The sequence below is a fragment of the Thunnus albacares genome, chromosome 5 (genome assembly GCF_914725855.1).
Source record: "Thunnus albacares chromosome 5, fThuAlb1.1, whole genome shotgun sequence".
Taxonomy (NCBI): Eukaryota; Metazoa; Chordata; class Actinopteri; order Scombriformes; family Scombridae; genus Thunnus; species Thunnus albacares.
The window spans coordinates 23,042,404-23,060,372 of NC_058110.1; the positions used below are offsets into that span (position 1 = coordinate 23,042,404).

General features: G+C 43.1%; 1 protein-coding gene across 2 annotated transcripts in view; it reads right to left on the reverse strand.

Annotated features, from left to right (window-relative positions):
- The window catches only part of LOC122982326 (protein bicaudal D homolog 2-like), a 45,425-nt gene that overhangs the window by 12,406 nt on the left and 15,050 nt on the right, over window positions 1–17,969 (reverse strand). For both annotated transcript variants that reach the window (XM_044351514.1, XM_044351513.1), the window contains exons 2-7: window positions 14,550–14,762; window positions 4,750–4,902; window positions 3,392–3,606; window positions 3,058–3,304; window positions 415–672; window positions 57–260 (exon numbers count right to left, since the gene is read on the reverse strand). In XM_044351514.1, coding sequence (XP_044207449.1) covers window positions 57–260; window positions 415–672; window positions 3,058–3,304; window positions 3,392–3,606; window positions 4,750–4,902; window positions 14,550–14,762 — 1,290 coding nt within the window. The remainder of the gene's footprint in view (window positions 1–56; window positions 261–414; window positions 673–3,057; window positions 3,305–3,391; window positions 3,607–4,749; window positions 4,903–14,549; window positions 14,763–17,969) is intronic.

A 17,969-nucleotide genomic window follows, 5' to 3' on the forward strand; every position in this document is an offset into this window, starting at 1 on the left:
GAGAAGATTTATAAAAACAGAATAGTAGATTATCAATATGAAGAACAACACTTCACCTTGCGCAGCTCCTTCTCCAGCTTAGCCTTCTCTTCTCTCTCTGTCTGACTTGTCTTCTCCAGAGTGGCCAGCTTCACCCCCAGCGTTGTGACATCGTTCTGCAGACGGGTGCGCTCCTCTTCATAACGTGACTGACAGGCCTGGTATTCTGTTTTTATGGTCTTCAGTTCCTCCTTCAGCTCTCCTGCCTCAGACACAGCAACCTAGCAAAGCAAAAACAATGGTTGAGAATACACAAAACCTGAGTTTGTATGTAGTGAAAGACATTCCTGATTGAACTTGACTTAATGGAAATTACATGCCGATTTAAAGATGAATCTAACATTTTGTCCTGTCTAACCTCTGGAAGACATGTACCTTGTACTTGCACTCCAGGATCTCGGGTCCGTTGATGTCCACCTCATAGTAGTCTCCGTCTTCATGACTATCGCGTTCTTTCTCGTTGTCCAGGGCAGACTGGCGCTCCTTGCTGGCCTGGAGCTTGCGGATGGCATTGAGGTTCTCGGTGAGGCGGTTGACCTTCTCCTGGTGCTCTGACAGAGCGCCGTTAGCCTGCTCCAGCTGTTTCTGGGAGTCCTGCAAGGTGGACAGCAGGTTGACCTTCTCACGCTCCATCTGAGGAGAGATGGAGCACAAAGAGCAATGAGACGTGAGGTCATCATATTGTATGTCCCTAATGAAAGTACAGCACTCTCAGCTTGACTTATTGCACACATGCAATGTTATATCTGCATTCCTTGGTAACTTGATGATGTGCATGATTCCTGCTTTGAAAGCAGATCATATTAAATCAGTGGATTATCTGTCATGTGGTAACCTTAGCCACTATCAAGCATGCTTTGCCAAGGTATGTGAGGCTCATTGCTCAGTAGTCCAGCATCAGAGTCAGGATGACCTTGACAATTTGCTGGACTCTGTTCAGCTCAGTGCTGGCAGAGACCCTGGGGTGGGTCGTCTTACACACACATGCACACAGTTGTGCTGATATAAGCACTGAGGTATTTCAGAAGCTGATCTGTAAATAATGAAAAAGTATCACAGTCATGCCCATCTGCATGTATTATTTATTAATGCAGAATAAATAATGACGATCAAATTTAAAAAAGAGAGCTTAATTAATATACCAGAGATTATAAAAGGAATGAAACTGTATTTCTCATGACTCTACTGTAAGACTTCACACATTTAAGATATGTCTATGATTTAAATAAGTCACTGCTGACACTAATGCTTTCACATATTTACAAGTGAGTATTATTTGTCACACCCTAATGCAGAATGACCTTACTTCAATTTGGAAGAGGCAGCCAAAACACATCACCGCCTATCCTATTCCTCCAGCATCCATCTTGGATGTCGTTACAGATTACCAGGGACTGATAGGAAGGGTATGTGAGGAGCGGACGTCTGGCATTGACCAGTGAGTACCCAATCAATAGTATGAGATAAGGTTGGAGAGCAACATGGCTTAACAAGTAAAAGCAGCTTTTGTTTCCTCTGCTCTGATTCCTGCCTGGAATCTATGGAATGACCCAGTAGGAGGCTTCAGTAGGTAGTATGACATGCTGCTGGGTCATATCAAACACAAGGCTTTGTCAAAGACCGCCAGGTTCACAACCACTGCAGTCAGGTTGAGAATCAGAGCAGTGCCCATAGCAGGGTAGCACTGAGGTAGCTTCAAATTCACACATTAATCTGGCAACCGTGCTTATGTTTGATGAAAGGAGAGGGAGAAAAAAAATCCTTAATCCTTCAGTCCTCAAAACAATCATTATCCACAGGTTTCCAGTCCTTTCTGGTAACCATGGTACCCAATCACGCGTGGCCTTGGACTCATGGGGTGATGAGCAAGCAGATGGCAGGTCTACCGGTGCCACCACCCGCTGCCTCACTACCCAGCGGAGCCTGAAGGGTGTGTGCGTCTCCCTGGATTAACTTCGCTATAAGGGGATTTAGATCCCTGCAGCAGCCTGGGTCAGGATATAGCCTAAACACACAACTGACTCACTACTTCACACTCATCTCCAACCTACTCAAATACATTGTCCCACTGTCATGACTTATTTGGTGGTAAATTTTTGTAAATGTAGTTTGGTTTGAAGACAATGCTGTAAAGTCAAGGTCTGATAAATCATATTTGCATGCGAAAATAAGCAAAAACATCTCACAAATATATTCCAATATTTGTTTCCTTTGACTCTCATTAGCCTGCTATGGATACTATCTTGGCTGAATACAACCAAAATTGAACACAAGTACCGCTGAATCAAGTTATTCAAGGCACACTATGCAGGATTTTACCAAAAAACAATGTATTGACTCATACAAAAGTAATCCCTCTCAATCACAACTTATGTCCAACTAGAAGCGTGTGGTGGTATATTTACCTGCAGAGGCCCTGCCCTCTGCCTGTATTTTCTTCTTATTATGCTGTGTTTGGGATGTTTCTGCAACCTTTGGGCAGAGGTGTGTAGGCCCCAGCCAATAACAGCACATAAGACGTGAGGTTGGAAATCATTGCGTAGCGACAAGGTTATATCGCTGTGTTTTTATGTGCTTCAGTGTTTCCCCTGCTTCTCTGTCTCTCTCCTTTGCTGTGTGCTGCTCCTCTGCTCTATATGTGTCTGTTTGACCTGCAGGGTTGTGCAGAGGTGTGGGTGTGTTTATTTGTGCTTTAGAATGTAACCACCATGAAACAAATCAGAAAATTTTATTTCTCTGAGTCATGCTTTGTTCTTGCCAGTGCCACTTGCTCTCTAGCTCACTTGACCACCGCTGCTCTCTCTCTCTCTCATTGAGCCAGGGAGGAGGGGCCTTTGAATGCTGTGTGTTTACAAACACCAACTGACAAATCTTGCATAGTGTGCCTTTAACATTACAATCTACTCCGCTGCAACCAATTTATTGATTCATAATTGTCTGTAGAATGGACATCAATGATATCTTCTACTGTTAACAAACAAACAGTCTGCTCAGTCCATGGTGGACTAAAACACAAACCTGCATCAGCTGCTGTTTGAGCTTCTGGATCTCAGAGATGTTAAGTTCGCTCAGCAGGTCATCCACAAGGCTGGGGGCCGGATGGAACAGCTCCTCCTTCTTGGGCATGGAGATGCGGTTGTCGTCAGTGATGGTATTGGCCAGTTTGGTGAAGCCATTCTCATATCCGTGGAGAGCCTCGTCGTTATTGGGTTCGGTGGCGGCATCGTCGCTGAACTTCAGACCATCCAGGGAGATGCTAAGAGGGCTGAGGGGGAAAAAAGGTGTGAAGAGTGTCATTTCATGTTTATTACAGCGGATGCTGAGGCACGGACCCTCTTTGTGTTTTATTTACCTGTGGTACAGAGTGTCTCCGATGTTCATGTAGTGGGAGAGCTCTTTCCTCAGGGATGCTTTTAGCTCACGCTCAGTCTTGATGGTCTCCAGGGCCTCCCCTAGCTGACGCTCAGCGATCTCTTTCAGGCGGATGGCATCCTCCAGCTGGCTGTTAAGGAACTGAGTATCCTCCTCCAGACGACGGATTTCATGCTTCAAACCCTCAAACTCCACCTGGGGAGACAAAGGAACCGCTTCAATGAGTTTAGGATTCACAGAGAAATATCTAAAAATAAACGAAACTTCAATTAAAAAATGAGCTGTCAGGCTCATTCATATGTGGCAAGATAATCTAGAACATGCCCATTGAATTTCTCTTTTCTAATTAGTTTTAAGTTAATTGGATTTGGGAATCCTTTTTATTTTGCTAGACTAAAAGGTAGGAGGCGCTTTTGTTTGTTTCATGCCCTCCATGATGAATACAGATATATAATCCAAGACGACATACGGAGAGAATTAACAGCTCAAGCATAAAAGTGAACGTCAAAATGGAAATATCTCACTTGGAAATTCAGTTGTGTTTCATGTTTTTCACATGTGTAATGGGGATTTTTTTTTTCTTTTCACTCATTTGAATAAAGTGTTTTGTGTTTGAATCCCTGGTCTGAAGACAGATAGCTCTTTAAGAGTCTGTTGAACACTTCCACAGACTGCAGCTCAGTTAGCAGACATTGGTAAAAACAAAGGCAGTTGCTTATCTCTACTGTATCAGAGGATGTTTTTAATATCATAATTAAATCTGAATATTAAAGCGCTCATGCTTCTTTTGACAGTCTAATCTGTACAAGAAGGAGGCAAACTGGGAGCTTGTGTGTGGGAGGTGGAGGGCCTGTAGGGCTCCTAAGATTCTGTAAGATAGTATACAGTGAAGCTGCTAGTTTAATTAGGTCTAATTGACCAAAGGCTGAGAAAACTGTGCAGAAGCTGAATGAGCTGCATTATGATGACCCAAATGGAGCATAAAATTACCAAAAACTGGATGTTCTGAAGTGTGTGGCAATATATTCACCTGCAGAGACCCTGCCGTCTGCCTGTATTTTCTTATTTTCTTATTATTTTGCTGTGTTTGGGACGTTTCTGGGTGTCAACCTTTGGGCAGGGGTGTGTAGGCTGCTAGTTTAATTTGGTCTAATTGACCAAAGGCTGAGAAAACTGTGCAGAAGCTGAATGAGCTGCATTATGATGACCAGTACGGAGCATAAAATTACCAAAGACTGTGTATTTACTTGCTCTCATTTTTGAGACTATAACCTCACTATTCTCATAATTTATATGAGATTTTCCACATGTAGAGCTGCAGCACTGCTTCATCCTCACCTGGCTTTGTTTGAGCACGGACACTTGCTTCTGCAGCGAGATGTTCTCCTCCTCCAGCTCGGTGTAGTCCTGCAGCAGACGAGCCTCCCGGAACTTGTACTCCTTGATGTCATCACGCAGCTGGTTCCTCTGGAGCTCCATCGTCTGGCTGTTCTGTAAGGTCAAATGAGGTAGACAGAGGGAGAAGAGGAAAAGAGGAAGAGCTGTCAGTGACCGCTATTTCAATCTTGTTACAATCAAGTGTGAAAGAGACAGCGATTGATTGGATATTGCTGCTTTAGTATAACTGTTTGTGTCAGGTTGGGCTCTTTAACACCCTAAATCTCACTAGATAAGAAAGGGCTCCCATCTGGCCAAACCTAGGGTGTGTGCGTTTGGTGTGCGTGCCTGTTTGTGTTTGAGAGGAAAGTGCCAGGTGTCTCTCCGGGCAGTGGGCCACAAGTGTGCTCGCCTGCCAGCTCTGGTGGCACCAAAGAGACTGAAGCCTACTTATCTCTCTCATGGTGACGGGCATTCAGTTGTCGGGGAGCACTGTAATGGTCTAATTTTCTAAAGAGGAGTCACATTAGATTTGATTCTCTGTACAAAAGAATACGAGAACCAATCAGGAAATTGTTGGATTTTCATTTAAATCAATCTGAAATTTTGACCATTTTCACAAGCTAAATGATGTTTAATTATGTTAACTTGGTGTTCGCTTAGCAGTTATTACAAGCTAGCAAAATTGTTCATAATGTAAGTGCAGCTGGCTCTCTCTTGCTGCTCAGGAAAGACATCATAAATTATATAGATGCTAAGAGAGGCAAGAAACATGCCCCTCCCCCACTTGTAAAGACACTGCCACAAACTGGAAGCCACAAGGATCCGATCTGCCCTACTGAGCCACCTGTGTCCTTACTACCCCGTCTATCGCCCTGTTTAACCCTCCATCCTCTTTTTCAAGGTTCGTCAACGCCCTCCCGCCCCTGCTGGCTCATCCCAAAACATGAAAAAAACCCCCATCCCCCACGGGATATTTGGAGAAATAGCAGATAAAAGCTGAGAAGTAAGGGGATACTCGCTGAAGAAGGGTGGGCCTCTCCCTTTTGGAGCTGAATAAAGGAACATGCATGTGTGTGTAATGTGAGAGAGAGAGAGAGAGAGGGGAAAGCACATGAAATCTCTGTAACTGTGTATTCAGCAGTGTCTGAAGTGACCTTGAATGTTTGTGTGTGTGTGTAGGTGAGCATGTAACTTCTGGAGCGTGTGTGCAGGTGTGTCTCTGACGGCAAAGCTTCCATCCACACACTCACCAGCTTGTGTTATTGTCAGCTGAACAGGTACAGAATGTGTGTATATTTACGAGACAGAAGAATGGTAGTCTCTGTATGTGTGGCTACAGTACGGTTAGGATTTGCATGTGTGTGTCTGTGGTCGTGTATGTGTCTGATGCATGTCTCTCTCTCTCTCTCTCTCTCTCTCTCTCTCAGGAGAGCTGGCAGAGATAACCTAACACCAGAGGGACAATTAGCCTCTCAATCCCTTGCCAGGTGGCCCCCTCCTCTCATGATGTCACCCACGTGGCCGCGTCACAATCCCTGCTCTTCGGATCATTTCAACAACCACGGGAAGTCAATCCTGAGAGGCTTTCCCTTTGCGGACCTTCTCATATCAGCACTGCCTTGAGACTGAATACACATCAGTAATGTTATTGAAAAGGACTGGGTAATAAGCTGGTGGTGACAGGATGACGGTTAGAGACACCTTTCAATAAGTAGAAGGTCAGCGGCTCCGTGCTCAGACAACATTTAAATCGATGCCCTAGTCACGCACCATTCATTCAACTGAGTATAGTATTACATGGTAACACAGTTTAGTAATGAACAACAATAATTCAAAATATCTCACTAATGTGACTCAGGAGACTTTTACGCAACAAAAAAAACAATTTGTTTCTGTAATTGGAATTTCCCTGCTTATTATTTGACTTACTGAGAAAGAAATGCCCTCACAAACATTATGTTGCTAAATCCCCTCTGATGAAGAGTACACGCTATTCGTTTGCTCTTTGTAATAATTAATCACTATGTGCGGAGCTGAGTTAAGGCTGACGTTTGAAGGTGCATTAATATTCATCAGGGGTTTTTTTTTTTGCACATGTCTAATGAGCGTGGGTGTTTGCTGTGCGAAAGCCCTGATGTTGGTGCATTAATGAATAATACATAAGCTTACAATACAGATCAGTCTTACCACTAAGCTTCTATATAGTGGTACTGACTTCTAAGAAAGAGCTGAAATAAAGCAAAAAAAGGAAAAAAAAAAAAGAGCTGAAATCAGTCAAACCCTCAATAGATTCAGATACTCTAGTTGTAAGCTTGGGAGTATCAAACATCATGGATTCATAAAGATCTTGAGAATAATCCTTACATAGAGTAATCTCTTGTTTTTAACTAGGCGATGCTGTGCCAGCTGGTTGCTCAAGTCTCTTCCGGGTCAGGGTTATGAGTCTCAGCTGGAGGGTGAGTGCTGTTTAGTCTCAGTGAATACAGGCCACCGCTGAACCTGATTAAGATCCTCCTCCAATCTGATTACAATGCATACCAGGACTTCGACCTTTCACCTTTGCTTCCGTATCCTCTGCCACACTGAGTCCCTGAGAGACCGGGGGCGGGATTACACTGCCCTGACTGCCTGACAGAAGTTGATTTGAGTACATTCACCGAGGGTAGCGGCTGCCATGTGTGTTTTTGCTATCAAGTGTGAATAACATTTAATCAGGCGAAGGACACACGCCTCTCCTGGGAATGTTTGTGAGAATTTTTGACAATGTGTGTGTGTGTGTGAGATATATGAAGGCCATCTGAGGTGCCACCAACAGAGTGCTTGTGAGTGAGAAACCTTTCATGACCATAAGCCTGAGTGTGCTTAGTGAGGGCCCCCTGCCTGCTGTCACTACAGGTGACGTCGGGACAGCTGCTTGAACACGTCCACACACACACACACACACACACACACACACTTACAGACAAATTGTGTGACTTCCATTCTAAGTGGGTGGCAGTAAAAATACCAAGGTTTACTGCAGCTCTACCATAAATTTGCAAGATAGGCAAATGCAATCACGCAATGTTTATTTAGAAGCACAGTGAGGACTAGTGCGTGCATGTGTGTGTACGTGATAAAAGATGGGTAATTTTTATGCTTTGGTGAACCTCTCTAGGCCACGCAGTGCTGCAAAATGTCACCGGAGCACATTTCTGTGCATCAGAGCTTCTTCCAACTGTACTGTATGAACTCTCCCTTTCAACTCTAAAGCTGTCTTTGTACCATTAAAGTGCTTTTGACAGCATAGTGGTGCTGAGCCTGCTTAAATCTCACCAAAGCTCTGAGTAATTTCTCAATGTGTTTGAGCCGTTAGAACCGCTACTTCCATAGGAAATAGCTCCATCAGTTTGTAAGCCACGGTGGCAAAGTTTCAGGCTTAACACAAGTGTAGATTAGCAGTGTTTTTAATGCTTTGTTGAAGGCTCTGCTGTGTTCTTAATAACTCGAGAGAATCCAGCTTGCAAATTCAGCTAAATCCATATTTACTAGCCTCTTTCTCTGGGTTCGATTCCCTAGAAAGTGCTGCCCAAACACCCATATGGCAAAAGACTGTATTATTGATATAATAGCACAGACAGGCTCGATATAAATTAATATATTTTTTATCCTCTTCCTGCCTTTCTCTCTTACACTCACTCAGCTGACCTCCATTTCACTGCCCATCCTGCTCCCTTTGCACTTTCAGTAAAATGCACATGTACTAGATTTTTTTTTTCCCAAATTAGTCCCACCACAAAGTGCAGAGGGGCTCTCAAATGGCATGACACCGAGTGCAGACCAGCTCAATACTGTTTTTTTTTTTATCCCCTTTCCCAGCTTCTCTTTCTCATACCACTGGCTTCCATTTTACTACAACACTGCTGCTCTCATTTTACAACCCCCACCTCCGTCTTCTCCTTGGAGTGTGTCTGTGCTTTTAGAGGCCATGTATCAGTCACAGCTGAATTACTTCCTCATAGTGAGTGTTAGTTCCATCATATCTATCTATCATCTACAGTAAAAACAAAAAATGACAGCCACAGCCTTCCGTATCTGCTTGTAGGTCTCTGGTGATACATCGCTCTAGAGAGGACTTTTGGACTTCAATGAGCTGATGGAGGATAAAACTGTGACCTGTAGGCTCTGCAGCATGTCAAGGTCATGTCAGCCCGAGTTAAATCTAACTCTACCGAGCTGAGCCCATCCCGGGATTACTTTCAGGAGAGATGAGAAATGAATCACAGATGCAGCGCAGCTCAACCCCCACCAAGTATAGCTTTAGACAGAGCAAAGGCATAATGAAGCTCAGGGGCCCTCTTGCTACTGTCAGAGTAGAGACTGCGGGTGAAAGCAGATCTGCTTTTATCCTCCTCTCTGCTGCGAGCAATTGTCATTCTATTCAGTCTAGCCAGACTCCATTAGGGAGGAGAAAATACACTCAAGGTCACATTTTTCAATGAGACAATTAAAAACAAAAAGTGAAAGGAACCTTGTGAGTGCGTTGGTGATGGTTGTTTGCCCAGTGTGTGACTGCTGGTTGACAAGCCCACAGGGTGAAAGTGTGCCTGCACGCACACACTTAATAGTGATATTGAGGTCATTTGGAAGATAGTGGAGAAATGTGCACGAAAGCACATTCACACCCATTAGTTGAAGTGAATGTGTAGGCCTGTTGGTGTTGTTGATTTATTGGGATCCATTGATCCGGCATGGAAAAAACCTCTTTGGTGCTATGAGCCTGGGGCTTTCAGAGCTCCCTTAAAACTGATGCCAAAAGACTAAACATTATTAGGGATCGATGGCAAATCTTCCAAAGTTATTTTATAGATGCTGCCTCTGCTTTAAGGGCTAAAATAGACACGTAGGTCATAAGGCAACTAGCTGAAGTGGGATCAAGATTACGAGATGTTGGGTTCTGTGGCCAGATGACCCACATGCCATCTGGAGGGTTTAGACTAAGTTGTGGGCAATTCATGCAGCAGTAGGAGCAGAGGACGGTCGTTACCTCTACTCATTATATTCCTCTTGTCGTTTCACTCAGTATTTATCTTTCTAGATCGATTTTTCAAGCTTTTCCCTGTTTGTCTTCCTATACTGCCCCCATTCTCCCTAACAGGACAGGAGGTGATCTGTCTCAGCATAAATGTCACAAGAAATAATAAGCCAGCCTTCTAGGAGTCCCGTTTCTCTTGACAGATGCTAATAAGAGGGAACAAAGAGCAACCATCCTCGTATCCCTTTACCACTCAACTTTGACCTTTCAATGATTAAGGTTAAGCTTCAGCCTTGCCATGACAACTGAGATTCTGCTATTGTGTCTGTCTGCTCCACTATTCCACCACCGGAGCCCTGCACTCTTAATTTCTTCTGATTGTAATAACCTTCCTTCCTTGTGATGAGTTTAAACCTCTGCCCTCTTTGTGACCCTTTAAACTCATCCCATCAATGCAGATACCTTCCCTCTCTCAATCCCCCACTTCTCTGTCAGGTGTTTAATCCAGCCAGTTGAAACGACACTTAAATTAAAGCGGAAGCCCAGTGTCCGACAGCTCTGTCCACTGTGTCAAAGAAGTGTTTAACATTTCAATGGCTTGCTCATTATGGTGATCGACAAAAAGCACAACACCATAATTTATGAGTCTGTGAGGGAAAAAAATGGTCAGAGAGAATTATTTCAGGATGACAGTTGCTCTTAAGTGGACAGCAGGGAACTGTTACTGTGTCAACGCTGCATCCTGTAGAAAGGAAGTAATGTAGTCATGTGGTGATGCTAAAGTGAAGACACATTACATATCCTGTGAATGTGAATAGAGAGTAAAGGTAGACTGAACTATGCTGATAATATTTCTCAGCATTTTTATCTTCGGCTGTGCTTGACGATTTCCTGAGAGGCAGGCGATGGGAATCCCCATTCTGTGAGGATAATGGAAGCCATCACTATAGGCACATTCCTCTCAAGACATGAGATTGAATTTAATGAAGTCATGCCTATTAGAGTGCTCCGCCTTACAATGTTACTGGCTCTTTCAGAGGGTTTAATCCTGTAGACTGCACCGTAGCGGTGAAATATGTCTTATCGGTGCTTGGGGGGGCGAACATTCAAGTCTTTGGTGTGAGAGACTGCCTGGGAGGTTTAAATGTGAGGTATGTAACCAGCTGAAATGCTGTAACAAAACGGCTGTGAATGAACTAGTCTGTACGGAGACAAAAGCCGTTTCATACTGAGTGAAGCGTCCATGTCTTGTGTAATGGTGGAATGATGATATTATCTAGAGATTAAACAGTGAAGCCTTCTTTTAGCCATGCTGATGCCATAAAAGCGTCTTCACTTTACAGATTTACTTAAGATGTGTGAGAGCAAAAAAACTCACTTTCAACCAAACACCAAAGGCGACAGTTATGGCCCAACTGTCAGTTGCATTCCATGACGAAACTGAATCATTCAGTCAGCTCCTGACTCAATATGATTAGCAAAGCCGTTAGAGAAAAGCAGCATGGTCCACCATTGGTGTTGAGTTTACTCTCATTAAGCCTTTCTCTTCCTCTAACGGATTTTAGGCCTCATTCTCTTTCTTCCGTACCATTCTTGTTGTCTCCTCATGCCCCCTCCTCCCTTTTCTCTCCCTGCCTGAGCTTTTGAGCTAATTTGAAACCCAGGAGACAAAGGCCTCTTTCAGTCCCGTCGGTCTGGTCACAGTGCCAGCCTTAGTGCCCAAGCTCCCTCCATTTGCCTGCCACACACACTCCGCCTAGCACCCACAGAAGTACCATGAGAAGGGTGTCATTATCTCCTATACATGGGGCGATTTACACTCCAGCCCTTTTTATACAGCCAATTAGAGCTGGCTGGGCCCCATGGTGCTTCATCGGGGTGTTTGTAATGGGAATGGCACCTGCAGAAAGGCCATCATGCAGGCCACCAGTAGAAGACCAGTTACACCGGAGCTGTAGCTCAGATATGCAGGAACCATTCAAGAATAGTGGATCAGGACTACAGTATTCCCTTTTCTCTCTAATTTATTTAAGATATTATAAGTTAATAACGTCAGGTGGGAGATTTACGAGGCTTTGTCTTTGTAGAAAGTAATCATGTTCAAGTAGAATCTCGAATGACTGTAGGCAGTAAAATCTTATACAGGGGAACTCATGTTTCTTGTTTCAAAAACAGAGCCTGGCTCATAAGTGAAACATGTCTGATGAGGGACATCTGGCTTCCATAATGCCCAACTTATAATTACTTAGATGCAGAGCTGAGCAGCAGCTGACCTAATTATACTGGAATTGGGAGCCTACTGGAACTTAAGTTGTTGTGAAGGACATGCCATTTTTTAAGTCTTTCTTGCTAATCTCCATAAGAAACGCTGCTGACATCTGTCTCAAGCAGTGTCTCACAGAAAACAGCAGTGATTCTCGCAGCTTTAGACTCACTCGTGACTGGAAGGGAGGCCCATTTTACTCTTCTCCCTCCCAATTACGCTAGATTTATCAACTTGACCTGCAAAACAGTGGACTCGGCCAAATCTGTTGTGCACAAACATGGAAGATTTGGGATACTGATGGGTTTAAGTACCACATAGCAAGAGCATTATAAAGACAGACCAGAAAAAGAAGATATGCTGAATGTCAATACTGCAGAAAGGGAAGCCCAGAAGCATATAGGCCTATTCTTGATTCTTTAAATAAAACAATTGTACTAGTGTTTTCTTGGTGCTTGGGTGGAGAGGTATGCTTCAGATGAGTATAACAATACTGATCTTGCAGCTGTAATAAAGGTTGTTGGAAGAATTCCTGCACAAAATACTGATATAATGCAACAAGTTCATGGCTGTTATGTGATGCACCATGCATCCACCTAGACCTGTGAGTAGGGATGGGCAATATATTGATATTATATCGATATTGTGATAAGAGACTAGATTTTGCATACTGTAATATCGTTATATGACATAAGTGTTGTCTTTTCCTGGTTTTAAAGGCTGCGTTACAGTAAAGTGATGTAATTTTCTGAACTTGCCAGACTGTTCTAGCTGTTCTGTTATTTGCCTTTAGTCATTAGGCTATATCCACATTACTGCTGATTATTTATCAAAATTGTCATTGTGTGAATAGTTTGTGAAAGCACCAATGGTCATCCTTACAATATTGTCACTATATCGACATCGAGGTATTTGGTCAAAAATATTGTGATATTTGATTTTGTCCATATCGCCCAGTCCTACCTATGAGTGTCAAATACATCAAGTTAGATCAAGCATGAGTAGTTGGTCCCCCCCCCCCCCCCTTCTTTTATTATTCCAGCCTTTACTTGGCTGTCAAGGGAGCATGGACCTTTGCATCAAAGAAACACATCTAAAGGCGAGAGGCTCCCTCTGCCCTCCTGTCAGACTCTGTTCATCTCTTTTCATCCCTTTATGTCTCCCTGTCTTTGTGTCAAACAGGTTTCCTTAAAGCTTTGTACATCTCTCAGTCAATGTGATTTCAACCTGCACCGCTCTCCTGGTAATTCAATGTCCTCATCACCAGCTCCATCACACAACATCACACATGCATTGCCATAGGCAAAGACACACACAGCCCGCGCTCTGCCTCTGCACTGTGCTCTTGTCTCCTCTAATGAGGTCAATTAATTGCAAGTATGTAAATGGAAGCAGTGAGGAGGTCAGACATTGTCCAAAGTGGGGCGCAGACAATAAAGGTTTGCATTATGAAGTTTGGGGAAGCTTAAGAGAGAATTAAATGAATATGTTTGCTGGAATGTGTGAAGTGTAAGCTGCGATTTAGAGAAATGGGTTGGTCATGCTTCAGCCAAACTGGTTTTGTTTAACAGAATTCATCGGGCTGGTGAGGGGCTTGTCTAAGATGAAGTTTTATATAATAATAAGTGTCACTCATGCCACAGCTGGGCCAACAGGTTAAACAATACTGTCATGCAACAGTTCACACAAATAGAAGATAATAACTGATTTTATTATTCATGTAGGATCATGTCGTCTTTTGCAAAACAGGACATTCCTCATGGCCTCAGTGTTTTTCTTCTCATCTGTTCATCTGTAATTATAATTCCACCCTGAACTCTAATGAGGGTGGAGGACATCACATGAAGGCTTGAAGGCAAGGTGTTCCTTCATTAAGTCTGGTGTGTGTCTTGTCTTAACACGTGAGAAACAGACAAGTTCATGGCTCTGCAATCACACCCTACATAATACGGGCTTGGACGATAACACTGAAGTGATCACAGGTGAATGAATGTCAGTGCAGTAATCACGCAGCACTGTATCTTGCACTAGAGCGTTAAGAACAGTGCTCTAAGAGGACAACTTTTTTGCATCTTCATTTGAAACTGCATTCCTCGCTCATAAAAATTAATAAAAAAGTGCCCCGATTTCCTCATGAGCTTATCAATCAGTGATGAATATGTCTTGTGTTTTCTGCAGCTTCAGACAGATAAAAAGCATCAGACTAATATCAACAAATGCACCAGCTGTTCTCAATAGCTGCAGGCAAACAAGAGTTGACACAAACCTCTGCTTCAACTCACAAGTGAGTTCACTCTCAAAGTATTGACACAGGAAACAAACCAATACAGTGTCTTCTGATAAACAGTCATAATCTATTGAGTAACTTTACCCAGTCCTCTTCAAACATAATATCTGCAGTGTGCATTAGTAGCATCCTATGATACATGGACCTGATAAGCACTGTGATGTGATTCTGGTTCTGGGTGACCCCTCTCTTACCTCTCTCATCTCTTGTGAGATGGTGTTCAGGCGTTCATTCTCAGACTGGGTGTTGGTGAGGATGTTGCGTGCCTGGCGGAGCTCGGTCTGCAGCTCCAGCACCCTCTGCTCGTAGTAGGCCTCCTTACAGGCCGACTCCTGGATAAGAGACTCCTCACGGCTCTCCCCATCCGCTGCCACCTTCCTGTGGTTGGAGTAGGCTTGTCCAAAGGCCTGGAGATAGATAGGATGGAGGAAAAGAGCTGTTGGTTAGAAGCTATAGTGTTGGGATATATGGGAGGATTTGTAATATTTTAGTGGCCAAGCAAGAGATATATCAGCAGATGAAATGTTAACTGGCTAATTTTGTATAATAGGATTCTAATTGACAAAAATTTGTTTTGTGATTCAGCCATTTTAAAGTGACACTGATCTCTGCTACTGTGCTTTAGCTGGGGACTGGGGCTAAAAAACCTCCCAAAATACTGTCACCGCCCAGTAGAGATAATCAGTTAGGCTCCATCTGGGCTGCATCATCCCCGTCTCCCCCCCCCCCCCCCCCACCCCACTCCTCCATATCTCCCTCCCCTACCCGCAGGACATTGGCCTCCCTTGCACGTGCTCTGCAGTGACTCCACAGATGGAAAAACCAAACAGGAAAAGTAGAGCAAATGGACTAATGTCTGTGCGATCACGAGAGGCCTGTATTCTCATGCTCTTAATACCTTAGGAGATCATGGCAGAGTAAGAGAAGGTCACCAGATATTATTTGATTTTTATGGATTGCCCGAAGGGGATGAAGTTTATTAAGATTAAATAACTACACGCTAAGGCCTCTACCTTCTGTAGGGGGATATTCTCTATTGAGAGGCTGTAAATAGTCATTTGCTGTTTCACTATTATTAGTACTGCCTTAATTTTTTACCCTCATTTGTTAATGCCTGGAGGGTAGTGACGAAAACTGTGTGGAGAGAGACAAATAGAGACAACCAGGGGGAGACAGAGAGAGAAAATAGACCTTCTTTGAAGCAGAATCTAGTTTAGACTACTCTCTCCCTTCTCAAAATAATCATCCCCCTGATTACAGATTTCATTTCCAATCCTGTAACCAGCAGTGATTCGATGGAAATTCTGATTCTCATCTCGCCTCACAGCTCGAGTGCAAGCCGTAATCTGAAGTCACCTGAGGCACATAAATCTGACCTTGTTTGCAGCTGCACTGCACTCTCTCTTGTCTCTGACCTGCTACCCCCCCTCACATCTGCACGTGACTGGCTGCTGCAGGATTTTCTCTGTTTGACTGCTGCGTATTGTATTAATCCCAGTAATTCCTTTAGAGAAAGGAAAATGTGGAAATTTGTATTAAGTCGAACTGACCTACTTGCAGGACTTGCAAATACGGGAAATGTGTAAAACGAGTTTAATGGGTTACAGCGGCGCGTGACATAATGTCTCGTGCATGGTGGCTCACATTCCAGGAAAGATGATGGTCCTAACAGGGAGATAGCGACGATGAAAAGATAAACTCTCACATGTGAGACTTTCTATGGGCTAACCTCTATGAAAAAACCCATTATTGCACATAACTGATTGTGCTAATGTAATAAAGAACATCAAAATTGACATAAATGACTCGAAAACTCCTTTACAAATGAACTGATAACTGCCAACATTTTTCCCCAGTTAGACCGAACACCAACTGAGCAGACACAGTAGAGCTGAAACTGGTGGATGAATCGATTAGTCCAGGGACAGAAAATTAATCGGCGAATATTATGAGGATTGACTAATCATTTAAGTAATTTTTCAAGCAAAAATGCCAAATCTATGCTTAACTATGAGCATTTGCTGCTGTTCTTTGCCTTAAGAGATGGTAAACTGTATGTCTCATGGTCTTGGATGGTTGATTGAAAAAAATTGAAAACATGACCTTATGTTTTAGGAAATTGTGATGGACATTTTTCACTATTATCCAACATTTCATGCACCAAACAGTTAACTGAAAAAATAACACTGAAAACGAAAATGATAGTTAGTTGCTGCTGATTAGTTTGAAATAGTTTAAAACAGCTCTGAACACAAGATATGCTTTTATGATATTCAACTAAGATAAAAGGAAGTAATCAAGGTGTTCTACCCACTGTGAGGTGCTTCCAGTAATCTTATAACCAAGGTTCACATGACTGTTTGACAGCCAATACGTTTGTCAATGACCAACTAATGTCAGCCACTACCAATAAAGAGTGTTGCTTAAAAACTATCCTCGTACTTTCCCCACTACCTCCCTCCCCTCCAAACATCACACCATCAATCAGCAGGAGACTATTTGATTAGAGAGTCATTATTATAGACAGGATTAACCCAATCACAAATCAGGGGAATCCCATCATTATAATCTTTATGCGTGGTGGATATTGAAGGGAGACACCAATCAATCCAATCTGAGAGGCCTGTCCTTCAAACATGCAAGTCCCTAGCCAAAAACCCCACTGACCCAAGACCTTTAATCTCAGCTCCCCAAGCGTGGGTTTAGGCTACTTTGAAGGGAGGGTAAATTGGGGACGCACGCGACCAAGCCTATAATCTCACAGCGAGCAGCCCGCCCAATTTATAATTCATCTTTAGCTTGCCATATGTTGCGGTTTTTACATTGGACATGTGAGCGTGGATTATTAATCTCTTGTAAAGCTAATCAAAGACAGGTCTTTAGTCATTAGCATGCTGTCTGGTCTGGATTTCCTGACAGATTTTTCCTCACAGAGGACTATGCCTAACATTATGACGCTACATGAGAAAAAGTCAAAAATATGAGAGATTTATCCCATTAGAGAACCCAACATCTGATTCCAGATGAGTGCATACATTACGGGCTGAGGTTAGACACCCTGCCGCGCTGGTCTTTATACTGTAGGCTGCCATGCAGAGATCAAAGTACATAATCACTGTGATCAAAAGCACCATGTGATTGAGGAGTTAATGAAATGAGACAGTCACCTCCGATTTTGCTTCTTTTTTTTCTCTCAGCCATATCGGTCTCAATTATTTTCATTACTTCCCCATGTGTTCCTCACACCATTACAGAGGCTCTGACTACCCTGGTCATAAGATTAACTCATGGAAACTTTGAAGGTATAAATAAACGCGTGGGTGCATGAAGGCAGACTAATTTTAGGAAGTTGCTAAGTCTGTATTATTTGTCTTAGGTAAAGTCTATATCAAAACATTGGTTTCTCTGGTAATGAGGTTTAATTTTACACCCAGGATGTTAAACTCAAACACCTGCTATTAGTAGGTTTATCTCGCAGCAGAACAAATGTTGCTACAACACATTGTGCTTTGACGGTAAAGTTTAATGACTGCTTGTGTTCGAAACATGTTGGAACATGATGTGAACGTTGCTTTGTCTTCTAATCTGACCACAAAGACAGCCTTCAAAAGGCA